Raw genomic sequence first — 25,547 nt, forward strand, 5'->3', positions numbered from 1 at the left:
ACTGAATGTGAGAATTACAGAGGTATTTCCCTACTGAGTGTTCCTGGCAAGATCTATGCAAGTATACTTGAGAAACGGTTGAGAAGAATTGTGGAAGAAAAGCTTGGTGAAGAACAAGCTGGATTCAGGCCAAATAGAGGCTGTCAGGATCAGATCTTCACTTTACGACAAATAGTCGAGAAAGCATGGGAATATAACAAAGATCTGTATTTAAGTTTTGTCGATTTGGAAAAGGCATATGACAAGGTGCCAAGAGAGAAGCTATTCAATACACTGCAGTTATATGGTGTCAATGGGGCATTATATCAAGCAATACTTAGTCTTTATTTGAGTTGTGAGTCAGCAGTTAGAATTGAAGGAAGTACAGGAAGATGGTTTAATGTTAAATCTGGTGTGAGACAAGGATGCACATTATCCCCTCTGTTATTCATTATCTATATGGATCACATTATGAAGGAATGTGGTATTAAACCTGATATCAAAATTGAAGATGTTAATGTCAGCTCTTTGCTTTATGCGGATGATGTTATACTTCTAAATAAATCCGCTACAAGTCTGCAAGATTCTCTGACTAAATTGAATAGCTGTTGTAATAGATATATTATGAAGGTCAGCAATAAAAAGACAAAGACAATGAAAATAGGCAGAATCATTGAAAATGTCAACTGTGTTGTGAATGGAGAACCTGTGGAACAAGTAAAACATTTCAGCTACTTAGGCACAATTTTTACTGAAGATGGTAAACTAAATATAGAAATAGACAACAGAATCAGCAAAGCTGGTATCGTGGGAAGTCAATTGAATAAATTCATATGGAATAAGAAAGAAATTAGTCGGAACACTAAATTAGCTGTATACAAGACTGTGTTCAAACCAATTTTAACTTATGGATCTGAGAGCTGGGTCAGAAGTAAAACACTTGACCAAAGACTAGAGACCGCAGATATGAGAGTCCTGAGAAAGATTAGAGGCGTGAACAGATGGCATCAATGGCAATATCATATTAAAAATGAGGATATTAGGAAAGAACTTGACATTGTCAGCATCCAGGAATGCGTTAGCAGAGCTAATCTCAGATGGTATGGTCACTTAAATAGAATGGGAGAGGAAAGATTAGCAAAACAAGTGTTCTCTGCCAGGTTGGCAGGAAAACGACCCAGAGGAAGACCGAGATATAGGTGGATTGATACGGTACAAAGTGCCTTAGACGATAGAAATATAAGATCTGATAATGTTGGAGTCTTGACAAGTAACAGACTGATTTGGAGGAAAATTGTAGATAGGAAGTTAGTAATGATGTAATTTTTTCATGTAGTACTGTCATATCCTGTACACCCCTTGAGAGTACATGGCAGGAATTTGATGATGATGACAAAAAGGGAAATAGACACTTTGTTAATACATACAAATAAAACTTTTTGAAAATCAGTAAACATGTAAATAAACTCTAGCTCAGTACTGTCCCAATACTTATTTCAACATAGTACATACATATAGTGGTACTGCCACATTACATAAGACTCAAATCTGACCTTATGTAAAACTTCCCATGCAGTCTATAATAAAGGTTTTTGAGATATGCAAAACCCTTGCATGTCAAAATTTGCAATATATGACAATAACACTACATTATTTGTGAATAGTTGTGATGGACATGATGTTTAGGGCCTCCCTCGATGAGTCTAAGGACTCTTTGGAGTCGCCCATAATAATAATTATAGTGATATAACTGTTAATTGTAACAATACTTGTTAAACATAATTGTTACAACAACACTGCAATACAATATCACTATATTCCCCTCTTTATCATACTTTCTTTTATATGACCACATCTAGAGACTACAGACCATTCCTGCCTTGTTTACATGTTCCACAAACTATGTAAATTGAATTTAATCCATGCAACCCATTAATTATTATTATTACATGACACCTCCAAGGACTCATTGTGGGAGAGCACACTACTCCACTACAACTCATCATCTCACTTACTTAATCCTCCCTCTACACAGCACCACTACTACTACTCTCACCACTAATATATATTGTCTGTAAATTGTGTGTGTTCTTACAGCTGATTTGCCTGTATGCAGGAATGAAAAAAATTATCCCCTATTGCTTACATGTTTAGAGTACATGAAAGCATTAGTGCATTAATGTCTTAAAGGTTATTTCTGTCAGTTTCATTCACAGGAGCATACACAAATTAGATTTTAGTATGTAATTATTACTGCAAAATAATACAATAAAGCATCAAATCTAAACAGTACAGAAATAGCATTTAAATGGGATATGAATTTCATCACCTGGTGTGAGACCACTGTCCTGCTTATTGGAGGGAAATAGAAATGGCATGGAAAAGTTCCTTGTTTGGTCTCTAGAGCAGGTTTCTGGACTATGTAAAAATAAATTAAAAATACAAAATATATATATATATATATAAAATTGATAAAAATAAAAAAATCCTTTGCCCACCTATGGTACAAAATGTGCTATAGGTTTGCTAATAACCTTTCGTGGGTGGGTGGGAACATAAAGATGTTTCATTTGGCTGTTCAACTTTATGTATGAAATTATCAAGAGATGAATGACATCTTTCTTCTATTCATAAAGCTCTTGATAACAGGTTGACAATGGATTTTTAAGAATGAGGCATTAGGATCCATCCTCCTAATTGCTTCAAATGCTTTGTCCATCGTCATATTGACGTTAAAAAGGTCTTTACTGGCATTATCCAGAAATTTACAGCATTAAAAAGCATTAAGTTACAGAAGCATAACATTCAACAATATTGCCTGCACATATAGCAAGAGGAACCTTATGATAAAATTTTTTTCACAGCTTGCTGCAGCACAAAAATCAACTTCAAAATCTTCTAAATATGTAGCAGAACACATTATGCACCTGTACAGAATTTTTTTGAAAGATAATGATTTTTTTTTTTCTTTATAATTTTTTATTTTCCTCTCCAGATGAATTTTTTTGCTTCTAGTCTATCGTCTGGTCATGATTTTACTTGGTTCTCAAGTACACACAAACACTAAATATTACAAGTGTATTAATACAAATACGCAGTAATTTGTTTTGAACAGTAAGCAAGGTGCATGCATGCACTGCATAGGCTGTCTTACCTTGTGGATGACTGCTGTTAGGTGGCAGGCAAGTAATGTGCATGGTAGTAAGTATTTTTATAACTCAAATTTTTTTCACAGCCCTTTCAGGATAATTTGTAAACCCAAATTTACATGTCAAGAACTGTCTGTATTGTGCATAAATTTGAGTGCCTAGGTTTCTTCTGGTGGAAGTGATAGAAAAGATTCAGAGGCAAGTAATCAAATGGTGACTAGTTTATGAAGTGATCCCTCTGAAGATAGACTGAAGGCATGGGGTTACAAAGTTCAACTAAAAGGCAGAAAAGAGAGGAAATGATAGAAACATAAGTTACTAAAGAAGTTTCACAGAGCAGATGTTGAAGAAATTTTCCAGTACATGACTTGATAGAAAGGAAACAAACAATGGAAATCATCCTGGAAGTTGAGGTGATTAGTAAGGGTGTAAAGGATCAGATTTGTTTTTGCTTAGAGAGTGGGAAATGAGTGGTACAGATTGCCAGAGGCAGTCATGTGCTTTATCAGTGGGCTAAGGAGAAGTGGGATATTAATTGTGTCAATAATGGTTTGTGTGTTCTTCCTGTGATGTGTCACTGGTCCATGGAGATATATACATCTGTAATAATAATAATAATAAACTATCCAAAATTCCTAAGCATAGTGCAATTCAAAAGGAAATGCACTATAGCAAACCATTCTTGTGGTCCCTGTGAGTTGGTTAGAGTGAGTCGACTGAAGTGTGATCAATTCTTCCATGAGGTACTGTGTTAAGCAACCTACAGCCTGCTTACCTACAGTTAAGCAGGCTGTAGGTTCCACTGTAACTTCAGTGCCTAATGTGAGATCACCACCTTGATTAAGGAAGACCTAAAGTGACTTGAAAAATGTTCCATGTTGACCACTACAGTGATTCCATTATTTAACCCTCAGAAGACCCATATATTAAATGTGCAATAGATTGCCAAGCTTTTGTAATGAGGGATTGGGATTTAAAAAAAGCAAAAAAAACTTACACTTATAGCACTCTTCTCACCTGTACAAAACAAGTGACAACTAAATGTAAGTCAATACATTTTGCCATATAACAATTATGAGATCAGAAACAGGAAGTGATCACCATTTGCTCAGCCTGGTTGACCATGTGGTTAATTCAAATCAACAGGATACTGATTTGAATCCCAGTGCAGTAATGGATGGCTTTTGAATGTCTTTAGGTGGAAGATGACTTTCATCACCAGGGAGAGACTTCTAGTTGAACTTTGTAACCCCATGCCTTCAGTCTATCTTCAGAGAGATCACTTCATAAACCAGTCACCATTTAATTACTTGCCTCTGAATCTTTTCTATCACTTCCACCGGAAGAAACCTAGGCACCCAAATTTATGCACACAAATTATCAAATCTGTGCATAATTATCCTGAAATCGCAAATTATCCTGAAAGGGCTATGAAAAAAATTCTACCTTGCTTTTTGTAAGGCCAAAGTGAACTGAAAAAGTTCCATGCTCGGTACTTGCAGAGCAGGATTTATAGATTATCTAAGTCCACTCATAGTACAAAACCAATGTACTACACTAACATCCTTTCATGGATGGGATTCATATATGAGTTTTGAGAAGGCACATGAATAAAAACAAAACAATAAATATTACACTGAAAAGAAAACAAGCAAAAATTTTTTTTTTAAATCAAAGCAAATAGAACTGCATTCTCAAATGTATTTGAAGGGGGGGGGATGAAATGAGAAAGTTGAAAACGAACCAAATCCTGAAGACAAAGTGGCAAATTCTGAAAAACACACTGAATGATCTAACAAGTAAGCCAAAGTGGTTTATCAAGATAGAAAAATCAAAACTTCATAGTGGATTTCAAAAGTCAAAGAAGCACACCCAGAAAGGAAAAAATTGTATTGAAAGTTCCTGGCAAGCAAATCAACATGTAACTTGAAAGAATATAGAGAAAAATTTAAGAATGCTAAGCTATGGGAGGGGGGGAATACCTTCCATATTTTACACCAGTCATGGGAAATCATCATGGTAAGAATGTGGGGAAAAACATCACAAACATTGCAAATTCTTCTTAAGTTATTGAACAGCTCAGAATTAGAGAAAAAAATAATGTAAAAAGAGTCTGAGATGATAAAGGCAGTTTACAAATGGCATGAAATGAATTTATATGGATTAAGAGAGAAATCAGTCCAAATATAATACCAGAAGTGTGTGTGTGTGTACAGAGAGAGAGATTCTGGATATGTAGAGTAACCACTTTGAGATGTCGTTAAATGAGAGAGGCAGAAGCAGTGTTATAGCAGTAGTAGAAAATATTCAAGAAAAATGCAATCAAGAATGCTTATTAAATATTTGAGGAAGAAAATGCTCGAGAAAAAATCTGAAACGTGAAAGATAGCTTAAGTAGATAATAATCAACCAGAAATGCTTAAATATGAAAGAATTACAATGGTTACTTTTACAATGCATAATAACTGAGAACAATAATTAGAAGGTTACTCAACAAATATTGTGTTTCTAAACACACACACACACACACACACACACACACACATATATATATATATATATATATTTTTTTTTTTTTGAAATAGATTAAATACATTTATTAATCTACTATTTACCTCTAAAATATTTCTGACTGATTTATTTTAGAAATTTATATATATATATATATATGTGTTTTTTTTTCTTTTTAGTGACACTCATGTTTATGCTGCTCAAAAATATAAATAATTAAGAGTTTATTATTAGTCACCTCCAGGGAGTGCAAAGACTCATCGAGAAAGAGGGCATCTACTCTACAACTCTGTCTCCACCACTCACAATCCACTAATTGACAGCAACTACACCAACGCCATCTATCGCTGACCACCGCCACTAGTATTTCCACAGACAATCACAAACACACATTCCCATGGCGGGATTCGAACCTGCAGTTTTTGGCTGGTTAGCGTATTTCAAATCTCCTGTATATATTCCCGAATCAATCAGTGTGAAGATATTACTATCAGCAATAATAATAATAATGCTTTTCTTATGTCTTGTGAATTCTCCTCATGCAAATGTATGCACATTTTTATGTTGGGACATGATGTTAGTAATGACTAACTCATATCTCCTTGAACAGAATTCCAGCAAGTACTTACACCCTTGTCATTAGCTTCTGCAATTTTCTCAAATTTTTATCATGGCATTTCTACGTGTCTGATATTCATTTTTTGTGCAGCTTAGGTTTCTAACAAGAACCAGTTGTCCTCCCTTTCTAAAAAAAAAAAAAAAAAAAAAAAAAAAAAAAAAAAAAAAAAAAAAAAAAATCCAAAACTTCTTTCCTACTAGAACTTTGTGTGAGGTCATAAACACAAATTTAATGTACAATTTCTCATTTTGCCCATATAATTCTACTTGAAATTTCTAGCCATTCAAGAAGTTTTCCTTCATATTTAACGTTGAATAATACTGCTGCTACTTCTTTTCCTTGATCGCTACCGCCTAAATATAACATCCTATTTAGGAGCACTGCATCAGTTTTTATCATCCTAATTTTGTCATCTTTATTTAGATTCTTCTAATGTTGATAGTTGCCAGTTTTCAATTCTATTCAGCTTGAGACTGCCCAGTAGATGTCATCCTGATTTCTATGTTGAAAACAACCAAGGAATGGCCTTGTTTATCTGAGTGAAATTTTAGTCAAACATCTGATCATGTTGTACTATATCATATTTGCATGTAGTTTTAAGCCAATCTCTCTCTCTTAAGCCATTTTCAGTCCACTGCTGGACGAAGGCCTCCTCCAGTTCCTTCTTTCTCTGTTCCTGGATAGTGGTGACCACTCATTTCTCACAAATTTTGACAGTTCGTCACTCCATCTTCTTTTAGGACATCCTCAGCCTTGTTTTCCTCCCTTTGGAATCCACTTTGTTGGTATGGTGGTCCAGCAGAGAATACAATTTTTTGGTTGGCCAAGTTCTGAATTATCAGTCCATTCTTGTTCATTGAGCATCCAGATAGATATCTAGTAATGGGGACACTCCAAAAAGGTGAGGACTGGATGAGTCAGAAGTCCCAGTCAATTTACTGAATTCAGGCGATGAGAAAATCTCCTCCAAGCTATCTAGCTTCGATCCTTGAGTGATACTATTCAGAAACCCAGATTACCTTGTATAATGTTTCATTACTGATTTTGTTACTAATGACATCATGTCTATGTGATTACTTAGTTTCTTGTAATATGAACTGCAAGTAGTTATCTCCATTCAGAATCAAAAAACAATCTTATAATTTTTCTTTCATGAATGAAAACCTGTCCAGTAATTCATGGGCCAGTTTCAGAATGCTTATTAATCATCATTTAAATAAAAACAAACATGTTTCATCAGTAAAAATAACAATTGAAAGAATAGTGAGCTGTCTTTATGGTTATAAAACCCATCAGATAATTCTAATTGTCTATCATTTACAGATAATTCTTAAACTCAAATTCTGACCAGATGGAGACTGATTACATTACTGATTAGTCATGATCAACAAACATGACTAATCTAGCCCCATGAGCAATAATACTTTTAGATCTTAAGATATTTTTGATTTTAGCCACAACACAAACAGCTATTTCATCATCCAATAGTTTGCAAACAGTCTGAGTGAGGATCTCTTTCTATCACTTTCAGTTTCTTTAAATCCCTATACTGATATTCCAACTAAGGCAAAACCTGGCTTTGTTTACATCAGGAAAATTAAGTAAAATCCTTCATAAATTTCTCTCTGCCTACTATCAACAGAATGTCAGTAAAATAGCATTTCTGCTATCAAACTCATAGGATGTACATTTGAATCCCATTGTGGCATGGGTGTTTTGTGAGCATCATTAAGTGAAATAATTTTCTTCACTCAGTATCAGACTGAATATCTCATCTAGATGTTTAGACATCCACCTTGCTTACTGTTTTTGTTATGCTTTATGCTTATTAAGTTTGAAGTGGCTTGGGAAAAATATTTAGTCTTTAGAGCAGGATTATTATCTAATCCACACACACACACATTAGCCATTTTCTACTTCATAATGTACTATGAGTAGGATTAATAAAATTATAAGAAAAGAAACAGCTTTCTCTTGAAATTTGTAATTTGCTATACTAAGCCAATAACAGATTGACTGAAGATGTGAGAGTAAGTGGTTGTCAGGATACACAAATATTTACACAATAGCTCACAGATTGTAATGCAAACATTTGGTATTTATTAGTATTTCTGTAACTACATTTACAAAATTTTTTGCAAGCTTGAGGTTTATGTTTTTGAGATGTTTATCACTGTTTTGGTATAAAGACCACATAGTGTAAAAAATTATGTTAATCAGAAACTGTTAGCTTCATTTTACCATCAACCAAAAGTTGTACTTTTTTTTTTTAAACGTGGAAAGGGATTTGTGCTACAAGTGAAAAAAAAAGACTGAATTAAGTGAATGTTAACTGGATATATGCAAGCATTTCCATTACAAATGACCAACTAACAACAAAAGTGCTTACTTATAATCTAATTAATAGGAACTTATCAAAAAAGAATAAAAGCATGTGTGAAATGTAGTTGAAAAAACTTCAATGAAAGAAGTTTTAATTATCGCCATTCAAACTGCAAAAACTCATTTATTGCTAATTATTAACTTTACTTCTTTAATGATTAAATAATCAATGAGACAGTGTCATATTATCAATGAAATTAGGGCAATACAATTAAAATGGCTTGACTACAATGCAGTTTTGCTAAACATAAGTGTTGTAAGTGATTTTGGGAGGCATCATTAATTGGGTGAATATCTGTTGCAACATACAGAGGTCCACATATTCTTTTTTCAAATATTATTAGCAAATATACATTTTGCTAATTACCTGTGAATATGAGTTGGATCTGCCAACAGTAACAATAAATCTGGATCCTGAAGTATAGCTAAATACAAAAAACAAAAAACAAAAATGAGTTGACTGCCGCAAACTTTACAGATGTGGAAATAAATCTAAACACCTTGGATAAAAAGAAATAACGCATATTACAGAAATAACTTAAGTGCACTTATCAGTGGCAAAACAGAAACCAGAAAATGTTCATTTAACAACTGATATCTACTAAAGAAAACAGCTAATAAATATATAATTATTTTATAGCCAAGTAGGGAAACAATGTCCTCCTTATGAAACAAAGTTTTTCAAAATGATCACAATTGCTATCGATACAGTGTTCAGAAAGAATTTTTTTGGTGTTCTACTATTTATAAGGCACAAACTCTGTACAGGAGACTATATGTTTGCCTTTTATCAATGAACTTATAATCAAAAGCAATTATATAGACTCCCAGACAAAGTTTACATCTTAAAAGATACAGATTTTTGCAATACTGAGACAACTTGTGCAGTTATATTCTCATAAGTTTCTGATCATTTTCACAACATTTTTATGTTTAAAAAATTAAACTCTATCTGCCTGCTTGGCTAGAAAGTAATCATGAATATATATCATATTTTCTTTTTAATAATATTTATTTATTGGTGCATTTTTAATAAAGTATTATATTAGGCATAGCAGGTGCAACAATGATATTCTTCAATTCATGTCATATACATTGTGTACTATGAATACAATATTATCTACTAACTAATGCAAGTCACAAGATGAAGAAGAGGGCTATTACATGATAACTTAAAAGTTTATTAATATTACTCACTTAATCAAGACAGAATAATCCAAAAATATACGAGAAGTGTAAATGAGTTTGCACTTTTAATCATCTCTTAAAAAACTTATATGATGAATTTTTTTGAATTACAAATTTGAATTTAGCAGCTCAAAATACATTAGAATCACCTAAATTAGTTTCAGTTACAAAAAAATTAATCTGTTGACCAGCGTAATCTGACAGGAATACCAAGTAGCTCACATTACTGCTAGTAATGAAATACTGTGCAATTCTTTTTAAGTATAAAATATTTGATCAATGTACAACAGGTCACTTTTGACCTATTGTATATTGTAGGTGAGTGTATATGCACTTTGTTGTGAAGTAGACGATAAGGGAAATTTTTGGAGAGACCTAGAATGCATAATAAGGATTACAAAGCGAGGAATGAATCTTTGTGTGTGTTAAACTTTAATCACCATGTTGGCAAAAGTAATGAAAGTAAAGAGACAATACAAAGAAGATATGAATTCAGTACATGATAGGATTGTTGACTTTTCAATGGCAGATAATCTTGCTATATTGAACACCTTCTATAGCAAACTACCTTACCACAGTAAGATTTACTCACATGTGGACTATATACATTCTGCGGAAGAGAATAAATGAGGAGGTAAAGGATTCTATGGAACAGGAATGGCAGTGGTAAAGCAGCACAGGCTCTTACTCTGCGAAGTGGAAATAAAAGGAATAAAACAGAAGGAAGTGAAAGGGATCATCAAAAGAAAATGGTGGAAACTAGAACAAAATGATTGGAATTTTTTCTTGACTATTATGTATAACTATTACACTTTTTATATAATGTTAGTCAAGTAGCTTTATTTTACCGTCCTACATGTTTCGCCAATTTTTCTATCGGCATCTTCAGGGAATACAAACTAGTAAGCTATATGAAGGTAACAGACTAGGTTATAACTGATGGTTCTAATTCATACAAAAAATTAGTATTGAACGAGAATATGTGCGTGTCTCGAGAACGTGATTTATTCATTATGGCTCATGATGTAATTGTCATGAAAGTTCATTTCTTTGATGTTTAATGATCTGATTAAAGCTTTCCAAATTTCTGGTAAAATTAGACCTTGATTCTTGTTTAGGTTTTCAGTTTTACGGGCGACTGTAGCAGCTTCCTTGAAGGTTCTTGAATGGTAGTTATCTTCTATATAGGGCAAAGGCTCTTATCCCACTCAATGTGATGGTTAGTAGAGGCAAAGTGGCAAGAAAGGCCTGAAATATCTTGTCTGTTGTTTCTGACATATCCTATGTGTTCTTTCTTTCTCGTTTCAAAGCTTCTAGAGGTCTGACCTACGTAACTAATACCACATGAGCAAGGTATATTATATACTCCAGAGTACTTGTAGAATGGATAAGGATCTTTCAGTGATCTTAAAAATTTCCGAATAGCGTTGATTGGCTTGAATGCTACTCTGATATTATGTGGTTTTAGAAGGTTAGCTAATTTTTTCGAAATGTTGCTGACAAATGGAATAGTAATAGTACTGATGTATTGGATGTCATCACGTTGTCTATGTGGTATATCAGTCAAGAGAATCTGGTTGTAGAGTCTTTTTGGATAACCATTTAAAAAGAGTTCTCTGGATATTGTAGTTAATTCAGTTTGTAGGTCATCCTTGTCTGTTGTGTACTGTATTGCTCTTTTCTTGAGCATATGGATAATGCTAAGTTTCTGAGCTATATGATGAGACGAGTTGAAATGGAGGTAAGTAACGTCCAGTATTTGTAGGTTTTCTATATACAGATAGGTTGATACTATTATTGGTTTGTTTCTTTATTAGGATGTCAAGGAATGGCAGTTTTCCATCTTTTTCAATTTCTAATGCGCATTTGATGGTAAGGTGGAAACGAAACTATTGATTTGGTTAAGGTAATCCATTAGTTCTTCTTTCATATGATCCCAAATGAGAAAGATATCATCCACATATCTGTACAAATTTTCGGTTTTGGAATGATCTGGGAGAAGATTTTTTCTTCTAGATTTTCCATGAATAAGTCAGCACACGTAGCATTATCCATATGCTCAAGAAAAGAGCTATACAGTACACAACAGACAAGGATGACCTATAAACAGAATTAACTACAATATCCAGAGAACTATCTTTAAATGGTTTTCCAAAAAGACTCTACAACCAGATTCTCTTGACTGATATACCACATAGACAACGTGATGACGTAGAATACATCAGTACTATTACTATTCCATTTGTCAGCAACATTTCCAAAAAATTAGCTAACCTTCTAAAACCACATAATATCAGAGTAGCATTCAAGCCAATCAACACTATTCAGAAATTTTTAAGATCACCGAAAGATCCTCATCCATTCTACAAGTACTCTGGAGTATATAATATACCTTGCTCATGTGGTATTAGTTACGTAGGTCAGACCTCTAGAAGCTTTGAAACGAGAAAGAAAGAACACATAGGATATGTCGGAAACAACAGACAAGGACATTTCAGGCCTTTCTTGCCACTCTGCCTCTACTGACCATCACATTGAGTGGGATAAGGGCCTTATGCCCTATATAGAAGATAACTACCATTCAAGAACCTTCAAGGAAGCAGCTACAGTCGCCCGTAAAACTGAAAACCTAAACAAGAATCAAGGTGTAACCTTACCAGAAATTTGGAAAGCTTTAATCAGATCATTAAACATCAAAGAAATGAACTTTCATGACAATTACATCATGAGCCATAATGAATAAATCACGTTCTCGAGACACGCACATATTCTCGTTCAATACTAATTTTTTGTATGAATTAGAACCATCAGTTATAACCTAATCTGTTACCGTCATATAGCTTACTAGTTTGTATTCCCTGAAGATGCCGATAGAAAAATTGGCGAAACATATAGGACGGTAAAATAAAGCTACTTGGCTAACATTATATAAAAAGTGTAATAGTCTTATAGAACAAAATGACTTTAGAGAAGAGTTTTTCAAAAAAATATAAGCAATGATTGCTGAAAATGAACCAATAAGAGATGGAAAATGGGAAAACAAATATAAAACATCTGTAATATTGGGAAAGAGGTGTTGGGACAGACAACAGGAAATATTAAGGTGGACAATGAAACATGGTGGTGGAATGACGAGGTACCAAAAAGTATTAGGGGAAAGCAAAGTAGCCAGGCAGAAGTGAGGTAAAACAGGTGACGACAATAGCAGGATAGAATACAGAGAAGCAAAGAAAAAGGCTAAGGTAGCAGTAGCAAGATCTAAAGCTGAAGCCTATACCAACCTGTATGAAAGTCTGGATAATAGGATATTTTTGGATTCAATTATATATTTGGTGAACATTGTTAATTTATAATGCTGCAGAAAGTAATTTTTGCTAATAATACTGAGTTTTGTAAAAATAGAGAGTATGGATAAGTCATCAGCAAATGCCATAGCATTAACAGTAGTTATGTTGAGAGTAGCAAACATGGCTTGGAAGAGAAAAAAAGAAACTCATCAATTATACAATTGAACAAATTAGAAAAGAGACCACATACTTAGAGTACAACCCTAAGTGCTGGAATGGACATTAATTTCAACCTAGGGTGTAGAATAATTCTCTGTTATGAAGATGAGGAAAGTTTCTGAACATCTTTCAACAGACAGAGCTTGAAGTATAGCTTAAAGGGAGACACTGTCAAAGATGTTCTGACCATCGATGGATGCAATAAAGAGAAGTCGAAGCTGGCACTGGGATTCAAAGAGAAGAGAGAAAAGAATAATGCTATGCTCAGCACAGCCATCTGCAAGGATGAAAGCTCTCTGCCTTAAATCAAGTTGGATGTATGACTGAAGATGTTTAGCTAACACTATGAAAGAGAAATAGAAGCAACAGTAATTGAATGGTAGTCAGAGGATACAGATGCATCTTCCTTCTTTAGAATGAAATTTCAATGTTTGATCTCTAGAGCAGGATTACTGTACCTAACCCTTAGTCTATCTATGGGCACTAACGTATGATATATTTCAAACCTTTTGTGAGTGGGATTTACATGTTAAAGATATGTGGCAAGCTGTCTTTTTAAACTAACTGAGATATCACTTCTGAAGATCCCATCTTCCTTTTAATTATTAGACCAACTGATTGATTGGTTAGTCTCATCCATCTCTTTAGGATGGATAGAGTTTCCCGTTTCCCCCCCCCAATGATTTTGAATAGCCCGCATGTGATTATGATAACTGATATTACTCTTGTGAAAATTGACTCACCTCTGAATCGATGACTGGTCATGAGCTGATTGCCATAAATTCATGACACTAATGTCACTGACTTATGATTGGTGTCATAAAAATACATGAACCTATTGGAAAATCTATAGATAAAGCCAATTTTCATAGGATTCTCCAAACAACTGCTTGGGAGAACAGATTTCAGGTGCAATCTCCTCCACGTGCTAGGAGATGGATTCCATGCTACCAGACACAGTATGTTTTCCTCAGTTTCTGGTACCTTCATTTTGTGGTGCAGAAATTGTGGCATGCTCACAAAGGCAGCGATGAAAATGGATGAACTTTCAGGAGCACAGAATTCAACAACTAAGGAAAGCCTCTTGATAAGCCAATGTGTATCATGTGCATTTGTTGGCAGGTCCAAAATAAAAATGTATATTGGCCAAGTCAGTAAATGTGAACTCACCCTCCATTTCAAATCAATGCTTGACTTAGAAACAATGAAAGAGATACCAGCTGCCACATGCTTAGGATGAATTTATTAACTGAAAACAACTCCAAGCAAGTCTTGAACATATTCCAGTTCTTTACAATTACCTGATTCATTGAGTTATATCCATGTGGTTAATGTACTGCTCTAAAACCAATGGATGGCTTTTGAATGTCTTTAGGTGAAAGATGACTCATTACTAGGGAGTGACTTTTACCCTGCTTATTGGAAGGCTGAAGTGAACTGAAAAAGTTCCATGTTTGGTAGATTATCTGAGTCCACTCACAGGTACAAAACCAAAGTACTACACTAACAGCCTTTTGTGGATGGGATTCATATACAGTATATGAGTTTTGAGAAGCCATATGACTAAAAACAAAAAATAAATATTACACTAAAAAGAAAACGTGGAAAAAAAAAAGCTGTATCTCAGAAATGAAAGGTTTCTGGAGTTAAAAATATTTATAAATACAGTTATACAAATAAATATTTTGTAGAAAAATTTTTTGTGCTTTAAAACAGAAGATATATTTAATAATTTAGACAAAATCTACTTGAATGTATCCAGCTCAGATACACTGTTAAAGAGCATTACAGCTATGCTCATTAAAGAATTGAGCAATCTTAAAATATGAATAAAGATTAAAATAGAACCACATTACATGTTATAGCACCTCAATAGGAAGGAGTATGTATCTGTGTGAAATGACTATGACCTATGTGGAGAAGAGTAAAAACTTTCACACTGTAGTCTCTGTGCATACTACACTACAACAGTTTCATTTTAAGCTTAATGTGATATAATTTCTTGGTAATCAATTCTATGATGTTTGTCACTGGGATATTGGGAAGGACTTACCAGGTAATATATAACTATTTGCTGATGTTGTAAGGACACGAAGGATAATCAGGAATACAACTGACATGCACTACTTGCAGAATGATTTGAATAAGCTGGAAGTGGGGGCATGTAATAATGAATATCAGGTCATTATCACATGCCCTTAACTTTAAAACTATTAAAGTTATACACTTTGGTGTAATGAAATAGCCAATGGCATATTATTGTGGCAAGATTTCACCACAGAAACTGATCAAGAATTTTTTTTTTAACTATTAGTCTAATTCACAACTTTTCTATAAGATGATTATCACTTTGTCATAGTAAAGGCCATAATATTCTTTAATATTTCTTTCTAACTTTGATGGTTATTGTTTTCCATTAAGTTAATTTTTATTTCCTTGAAATATATAGTAGAAACATTTCTCACATAAAAAAAAAAAAAAAAAAATCTCATATGTGAAAAATGTTTCCACATATTTCAGGGAAATATTAATTATACTATTTTATAGTTTTTAATTTCATTTAAACTATCTGCTTTCACTAATTCAGTTACTTTGGTTCTCTTTTAACCACGCTACCGGCCAGGACATATATATATATGTCCACATTACCATGGATGCGAAGTGCATATTAAAATTGTAATACCATTGATATTACATTGAAATTTATGATGGATACGAAGCTTTTGAGGATGCGTATTTGATCTTTAATGGCCAGTAAGGTGGTTAAAGCAGTTTATAGCTGTTCTTTTAAAGTTTTCATTCTGTACGTTTAGTGCACTGAATTACATTACTAATTCATTTTCCCACTTCAAATTATAATTTATATTTCACCATCCAATGATCATTTTCTGTGCTAAAAATATCATTTACAATATGTCTCCTATGGCTATTATAAAGTTTATTTCATTAAATTTAGAAATTCTGATAAAACTTCTCAATGTCCATTTACAATGTGTTTTTATTAAAAAAAAAATCATAAGTTTTTTTCTCTTCAGTAAATTCAAACTGTTCTCAAACATTTCTCCCTCCCCACCCCCATTCTGAACCTCCTTGAATTTAGATTATTTTCTAGTTTTCGTTTCGGCTCACCTATGACAATTGAATAAAGTGTTTGAACATGATTAAGTGATTATTCTAATTTGTAATAAAATTTCTTCAAAATGATCTGAAGTTGACATAAACTTGTAAAAATTTAATCTCATATCTTTTGTTTATAAACAAAATATATATTTTTTACTAAATAATTTAAGGAAATTACAACGTCAACTAGGATATACATTAAAATAAATTTTAATATACTTCAATATTTCGGCAATGTCACGCTGCCATTTTCAAGAAACTTAAGAACAAAACATGTGCATGCAAGCACAACAAACAGTAAGTGAGGAAGAAGCAGGAAGCTATTATTTCTCCTAAAGTCCTGATGGTGCCCCCTAGCGGGCAATGTTGATATTCTTGGGCAACTGGGCTGAACGTCTTCTGATGTAGGTTTCCCAAATTTGAGGCAGTCTCATGCAGCCAAATTTGTTGAGGTTTGGATTATTTCTTAGGGCTGAAGTTGATTCAATGAAAAGCCTTTCATATTTGTATTTACTACGGTGTATTATCATGGCTTTCTTCCACCGTATTCTATGGCAGGTATCCAGCACATGGTCAGCAAGACCAGAATGGCTGTATTGGTGAAACCGGATGTAGTCCTTGTGTTCTGAAATTCTGATATTGGCTGTCCTGCCTGTTTGGCCAAAGTAGGACAGCTTACAGCTACAAGGGATCTGGTATACACCAGGTAGGTCTAGGATGGTGAGGTTGGTCTTTAGTAGAGCGGATAAGGGATGCCATTTTTTTATATGGTCTGTAACAAGAAGTCATGTTTTTTTAGGATTTTGTAATTTTTTCCAAGGTGCCTCGGATATAGGGTATGGTGATGGATTTAGAGTAATCCTTGTTGTGAGGGGGGTTGTGGTTTACTGGTTTCAACATTTTTTGGATTTTTTGGGGAGAGTAGCCATTGGCTGAGAAAGTGTTGAGAATGTGGTTTAGTTCTGTAGTTAGGGCATTGTCATTTAAACAGACAAGTTTAGTCCTGTTGTGTAGTGTCTTAATGACTCCATATTGTTGCGAGGAGGGGTGGTGGGATTGTTGGTGAATGTATCTATGTATCTGCCTGTATGGGTGGGTTTTCTATAGACTGAGAAAACCAAGGTTCCATCAGGCTGGTGGGTGACTAGTGTGTCTAAGAAAGGAAGGTAGTTGTTTTTTAATTCTTCCAGGGTGAATTTGATTCTGGGGTGTTGGTTGTTTAAGTGTGTTAGGAAGCAGAGGAGTGCATTGGAGCCATGTGGCCAAATAGCGAACACATCATCAACATAGCGAAGCCAAATGGTTGGTTTTTGTGGGGCAGAGTTTAAGGCTTTCTCTTCAAAAGTCTCCATATAAAAGTTGGCCAAAGGTGGGAAGAGTGGAGAACCCATGGCTATCCCCTCTATTTGTTTGTAGAATTTTCCTTGCCAAACAAAATAGCCTGAGTTCATTGTGAACTGAAATAGCTCTAAGGATTCTTTGAGTGGGACATTTGTGAATAAGGAGGAGACATCAAAACTGACCATTATGTCAGTGTGTTTGAGTGTAAGGTTTTCTATGCTGGCTTTGAAGTGGGCTGAGTTTTTTATGTGAAGGTGTGTTGCCAGTATACTGTGAGAGAGCTTTGGCCAAATGTTTAGCTAGGTTGTATATGAGGGAATCAATGCCATCCACTATGGGACGTAATGGTACATTTTCCTTATGTATTTTTGGGAGTCCATAAGTAAGGGGGAATATGGAGTTAAATGGTTTTAATTTGTTAGCGATTTCCACAGGCCAAGAAGTGACCTTCTTAAGGAGCCTGTGGATTTTTCTAATTTGTGAGTTGGTGGAATTGTACTCGATAGGGAGGTAAGTAGACCGATCTAACAATAGAGCTTTCAGCTTACCTGTGTAATCCTTTTGGTTAAGCAATACTGTGGCGTTTCCTTTATCAGCTTTGGTGATTATTATTTTCTTGTTTTTCTTTAATTCTAGTAGAGATTTAATTTCCTTACTGGGCATGCTGGCTTTTGGTGGTTTAGCTTTGGTCAGAACACAAACCACATCCAGTCTAATATCATTTGTGACGTGTTTGGAAGGTGTCGTATCCCGCATTCAATTCGTATCATAACATCTTCAGCAGGCATTCTTCTGGGCGCAATGGCGAAGTTGTGGCCACGTGCGCGGCCGTCGAGTGCTTCAGGTTTCGCACTAAATGACGTAAGGTTGACTAGCGTTTCGGTAGGAAGTTATGGTTTCAAGATCGAGTTCTTTTTTAAATTTTCAAATTTTTTGATATGTCGATCTCATACTTTTTTAAATTCTTTCTCCGCTGCAGTGCACGAAATGTCGTATAAAATAGACCAAATTTCATGGCTTAAGGTGCTTGAAAGGTCACCTTCGAGTGCCTGGATTGTGCCTGCGTGCACGTCTTGTTCTTAAGTTTCTTGAAAATGGCAACGTGACGTTGCCGAAATATTGATGTATATTAAAATTTATTTTAATGTATATCGTGGTTGACGTTGTAATTTCCTTAAATTATTTAGTAAAAAATGCATAACCAACGTCTAAGCCTTTCCACGAGAAAAATATATATTTATAAATGAAAAAAGTATTCCGTTTTGCTGTTCTAGTTGATATTTCTTTAAAATAAATTATACTATTTCTTTGTTTTTTGTATGAAACCACACCAGTACCTAAGTTATTACTGTTGGAGTGGTACAATAAATATCCATTTTTACTAAATGCTCACATTTCACTCTTCCAAGAGCCCAATCCAAACTTTTTCCCCCCTCGTTTTTCCCAGTAGCTCTTCTAAGCAAGTTTCATCCTGAAAAGATTTACAGTTGTATACATACCCAGGAATATTCTTCTGCCATTGTGTTTTTGCTTATATTCTCATCCAATACATAACTCCTATTAGAAAGATTTAGGTGTAATTCTTTATTATGAATTAAAGAGATCTGTTTTTATTTTATTTTTTGTGGTGGTGATAATTACGACAGTTACAGCCACTAGTTCTATGACTTTATGCTTTATTCGTTCATGTGATTTAAAATTTAGGTTTCAAGTCATGATTCATCTCATGCTAACCAGATGGATTGGGACTACTTCACCTGAATGATTGTCATACTTAGAGCAATCCTGCTTGGAGATCACACTCTGATGCACTTCTCTGACAATATTACTCACTTTAAGTAGTATTGCTTAACTAACTAGCTAATCAGTAGTACAGTACATGAGCACCCATTAGCCAACAGTGGGTATCAAAAACTTGAAAAGTTAATTATACAGATTTTTTTATTTTCTCAAAAAATATTTAAAAAAAAAAACAAATAAAAAATAATATATATATATATATATATATATATATATATATATAAATTCATGTGGTATTTATATGTATGTATTTATATCTACCCTATATATATAAAATAGTAAGTCTTTTTCATTAAATAAATAAATAAATCCTATGCCCCCCCCCCCATATTCCAGATCTACCAGTCAGGAATATGGGGGGCATAGCCCCCCTAGTATATATATAAATACATACAATTCATGCAAACTGACAAAAAATGCTACAGTGGATGGTAAGATGCCATTGCGTGTATTAACCACGCTACCGGCCAAGACGTCTATAGACGTTCAAGTTATCATGGATGCGAAGTGCCTATTAAAATTGTAATATCATTGATATTACATTGAAATATATGATGGATACGAAGCGTATGCGGATGTGTATTTGATCCATAATGGCCGGTAAGGTGGTTAGTACTATTGTGTGTTTATGGATAATCAAGTAGCAGAGACAGTGAGTTGTGTGAAGTACCCTACCACAATGAGCCCTCAGATTTCTTGGAGTGTCACATAATATCACAAGACCCTGGCTATTGATTTGCCTGATTACAGGACTAAGTGTCTTTCATAAACAGAATGCTGCTTTTCTGCAATGACTGCTTTTATTCTGAAATAAAAACTTAAATTCATTACACTAAATGCATAATATTGTGTATTTAGAAGCTATTTTGAGTTATTACATAAATATGTGATCAAGAAATATGTGTACAAATACAAAATACCATTTTAACTTTTCTGAGAAAGTTAACTATTATGTTGTTACTTGTAGTAAACCATAAACTTTTTAAAAAAGTATGTTGAAAGTTCTTCCTGCTTGGTTAGTGGAGCTTGTTTATATAAATTAAACTCTTGTTTAATCCTTGATCCAAGAATAATAAAATTTAGAATAATAAATAGAACATAATTTCTTGATAAGTATAATTTACTTTGTAAGATAATGTACCACAGTAATATACACCTTCAAAAGGAAGTGTCTTTTGCATTATGAGATAATGAGACAATTGATGCAAAGCTAACAGGCATTACATCAATTAGTCTAGTGAAGATACTTCATATGCAAACTTTGATTGTTTGCACTTGGGAGAAGAATTAAACAAGAATATAATTTCTTGTCAAGTATAATTTATACTTGTATTTTTCCCCTTTTATGGAAGAAGGAAATGACAAGATATTACTTCATGTTACAGAAGATTAACTGACAAAAATGAAGACTATGATTATTAATGAGCAAGGTTTTACAATTATTCCAATATGTATAATTGTTATCTTATGTTATGAAATGTCAGCTGGTATAAAATTTCATTGTTTCATGCAATTTTCTGCTTTTACAGGCACAAAACTTTTGGACTATACTAGCTCAAACAGGTGAAATTTTTCATACGCACAAAATGAACTGTCTCAAAGTGTTGTGTATACTTGCATCTTAGCCTATTGCAGACAGACAGGAAAGCAAGCCAGGACTAGAAAGCTATATGTTGAACAATCTACCAAACAACACCAGATGCAGATGGAGGAAAGTAACAGCTGCATAAAAGTTATACCTGAGAGATTATTTTTGGAGTCAGCTTCAACACAAGTATGACTGTATTAATTTATCGACATTTCGAAAGAACGTCATTGATCTAAAGGCAAAATTACCTTCAGCTCAATGACCGAGGTTGTTTTATTCTAGATCAGGGTTGTCCAAATTTAGGTAATCCGAGGGCCACATCAAAAAAAAAAATTTATCTGAGGGCCACATCCAATGCATATCTAGTAATTTAGTGAGCAGCAGCAACACAATCTCAATAGCTGAACAAACGAACAACACTAATTGTGCACTAATCGTGAGTTCATGTTCCCTTTGAGCATCCAGAGCATGCATGTTAGAACAAAACAGTGTAAGAACGCTTCTTTAAACATCTAATATTTGAAAAACACGTGGGTATATAGTGATAGAATTAAAATATCTAATACATATTTGGTTCAAATTGTTATTTTATTTTTTTTTGCTCGTGAAAATCAAAACCCACAGGTGGGTCGCACAAAATCGCTGCAGGCCGTGTTTTGGACAGCTCTATTCCAGATGATACCACAATACAATACTGGCTTTCTCTCTCTCACTCTATTTTTCTTTATTATTATTACAATTTGAATTGTTTCTATAATTACTTTAATGCAGTTCCTTGAGTTCTGTGATAAGTGCCCTATGTTCTGAGAACTCTACTTTGAAATCTGTTAGCAGTTTGACATACTATCATTGTTCTTATATGGTATTATAAGTTAATAATAATATTTAAATGAGTTAGAGCATAACCCTATAACCCTAAGACTTTGCTAAACAGAATAGTCTGGTAGCCAAGCATCATCATCAGAAGAAATGTAGTGAGGTGCAAATTAGATGTGATGGTAAACATGCCATGCCCTGCACAAAAAAAACACTGAAGTTAGAGCATTCAAAGCAAAACAGTTTTGGAAGAAAGTTGTGGATAAGAATGAACACTTTAATGGTATTAATAGAAAAGTGGTTTGTCTGCTCCTTGGAAGCTAGATGAATCTGTTCCACATAATTTTTCTTGTACTTTGAGTGATTACATAGTTTAATTTTATTCTATCAGCAGAGAATGTAATTCTGGCAGAATGCATAATATGTACACATGTATGGATATTCCATACTGGATGATACTGCAATCATCCCAACATGTGAATGTAAATTATTAAATAAAATATTTTAGTGAAGTGTTGGTATTAATCACTAAACAAAATTCCTATTAAATACAGGCACAAAACTTTTGCAGACTATACTAGCTCAAACAGATGAAATTTTTCATAAGCACAAAATGAACTGTCTGGAAGTGTCATGTATACTTGCATCTTGCTCTATTCATGTGAATATGAATGATATATATATATCATCATCATCAGCCATTATCGATCCACTGCTGGATGAAGGCCTTTCCAAGATTACTCCAATACTCTCTGTCCATGGCTCTCCTTTTCCATGTCACTCCTGCAAATCATTGGTTTTGCTAATCTTTTCTCTCCCATTCTGTTTAATTGATCACACTACCTGAGATTAGCTCTACTAACAGATTCCTGAATGCTAACAAAGACAAGTTTTTTCCTAATATCCTCATTTTTAACTCTCATATCAGAGATCTCCAGTCTTTGATCACACTTTATTTCTAACCCAGCTCTCAGATTCATAAGTTAAAATGGATTTGAACACCATCTTGTATACAGCTAATTTAGTGTTTTGATTAATTTCTTTTTTATTCAGCTGATTTCCTATCATATCAGCTTTAATGATTCTGTTGTCTAATTCCATATTTAACTTACCTTCTTCACTAAAAATTGTGTCTAAATAGCAGAAATGTTTTACTTGTTCTACATGTTCACCATTTAGGATACAGTTGATGTCATCAAAGTTTCTGCCTATTTTCATTATCTGTCTTTTTATTGCTAATTTTCATAACAAATTTATTACAACAGTTATTCAATTTAGTCAGGAAATCTTGCAGACTGGTACTGGATTTATTCAGATGTATACCATCATCTGCATAAAGTAAACAGCTAAGATTAACATCACCAATTTTGATATCAGATTTAACACCATTTTCCTTCATAATGATTGATAATAATGATCCATATAGATTATAAATAACAGTGGATATAATGTGCACCCTTGTCACACACCAGATTTTACTTCCAACCATCTTCCTATAACTTCTTTAAGTCTGAGCGCTGACTTACAGCTTAAGACTGTATTGCTTGATTTTATGTTCCATTTACAACATATACTGAAACATTTTGAAGAGCTTTCCTGTTGGCAGCTTGTCATATGCCTTTTACAGATCAACAAAAGTTAAATACAAATCCTTATCATATTCCCAAGATTTCTCAATTATTTGTCTTAAAGTGAAAATCTGATCCTGACAACCTCTATTTGGCCTGAATCCAGTTTGTTTTTCACCAAGCTTCCCTTCCACAATTTTTTTAGCCATTTCTCAAGTATACTTGCATAAATCTTACCAGGAATACTCAGTAAGGAAATACCTCTGTAATTCTTGTAGTCATTTTTATTTCCCATTTTATAGCTGGATACTATGAAAAAGCTCTGCTCCAATCATCTAGAATTTGACCCTCCAACCAGGCATTCTGAATTATGGAATACAGCCACTGTAAAACATTTATACCTCCATATTTGAATATTTCTGGCTGAATTTCATCTATTCCAACTGCCTTTCCACATTTCAGGCTTTTGATGGCTTTTTCTACTTCTAGTATAGATATATATTCCTGACTGCATTCCTGTTGGGAGTTTTCTACCAACATGCCAACACTGCTTGTTTCATGTAGCAATATCTCAAAGTAATTAATTCAGACAATCTAGAATATCTGTATCTTCAGTTTTCATGTCACCTTTATCATACTTCACTTTTTCACATTTTTCTCTATGTTCTCTAAGAGCATAAGCTAACTTACTTACTTGCTAGGAACTTTTGATATACTTTCTTCTTTTCCTTCACTGCCTCTTTAAATTTCTGAGTCCACCATGTGGAATTTAAGTGGAATTATTCTGATTTTTCTATCCTTATAGACAATCTCACCACATGCCTATCTGGCTGAATCAATGAGTGTTTTCTTCAGGATTACTGAGGCATCCTGCATTTTTACTGTCAGTTATTATGTCACCTTTATCTTTGTTTCTATCTAAATTAAGTACACAAAATTATGTTCTATGTGATCAGGAAATGTATGCCTGTTTTGCCTTCCTGTGATGAGTCATTACTTTGAGCAGTATAAGGAATGTGCTAGTAAATTCTCTTAGCTGGTGTATCCTCTGATTTTGGAATTAACCAATTATTTGCACTCTGCATCCATGTTGTTTTAAGAATATCATGCATTCCTGAGAATAATTAATACCATATATCAAAAAAAAAAAAAAAATCGGATCTTACCCATGCAAAGCTGGAAACCTTCTGCACTTTACTTTCTATAGGTGTCCTGAAATTTAAAAGATATTTAAAAGAGACCAAACATGTTTGTTTTTCATAATTTAGACCTCCATTTAGACAAAGCAAGGTAGCATTTTAATGCCATGTAATGAAAACACACCTTCTACTTAAAGATTTTTCAGATATATTCATGCCACAGTGGGAACTGAACCCACAGAAAACTGGCAGAAACATGGAGATAACATTCACTCAGGCAAACAACTACTAGTCAAATGATACTTAGTAGTTGTGATTGTTTGAAATTACAGCCGAACAAACTAATGGTATATGAGATTCAAACCTAGGCCTTTCCATCCAATGGCATCAATCAATACTAACTAGCCATGGAGGCTCCTGTTTAAATTGAGGTAGCTTTGTTAAACATAATATGTATTCTATACAAATTCCACTTAAATTTAATGCAGGTTTTATAAATTTTGTGGATATATAATGATTAAAAGTGGCTCTTAATAACAGTTGCTAAATAATCCAGGCAGTCAGAATATTTCAGAGATTCTGTTACATCATGAAAAGAATAAATAATGCTATAACTTTGGTTAAAAATAAATTTTAAATCAATATTTCGATAAAATGACACATTAAACTTACCAAGAGCAACTGGATCACTAGCTAATCCTGGTGTTGCAGCGATGATATTTTCTAAGGCTTCAGGTTTACTAAGTTGCTGTATCTTTAAAAATGATAAATGGATTTTAATCAAGATCTATTAAGTGGTTTAGTGATAATACATGTTAAGTATATGATATAACACATAAAT

At 33.8% G+C, this 25,547-nt stretch overlaps 1 protein-coding gene across 3 annotated transcripts in view; it reads right to left on the reverse strand.

Annotated features, from left to right (window-relative positions):
- Positions 1–25,547, reverse strand: part of LOC150104584 (ubiquitin-like protein 7) — a 107,469-nt gene that overhangs the window by 45,826 nt on the left and 36,096 nt on the right. For all 3 annotated transcript variants that reach the window (XM_090395213.1, XM_090395212.1, XM_090395214.1), the window contains exons 4-5: positions 25,379–25,460; positions 9,008–9,065 (exon numbers count right to left, since the gene is read on the reverse strand). In XM_090395213.1, the coding sequence (XP_090251339.1) occupies positions 9,008–9,065; positions 25,379–25,460 (140 nt within the window). The remainder of the gene's footprint in view (positions 1–9,007; positions 9,066–25,378; positions 25,461–25,547) is intronic.

The sequence above is a fragment of the Typopeltis vanoorti genome, chromosome 7 (genome assembly GCF_054136105.1).
Source record: "Typopeltis vanoorti isolate ZY-2024b chromosome 7, IOZ_Tvanoo_1.0, whole genome shotgun sequence".
NCBI lineage: Eukaryota > Metazoa > Arthropoda > Arachnida > Uropygi > Thelyphonidae > Typopeltis > Typopeltis vanoorti.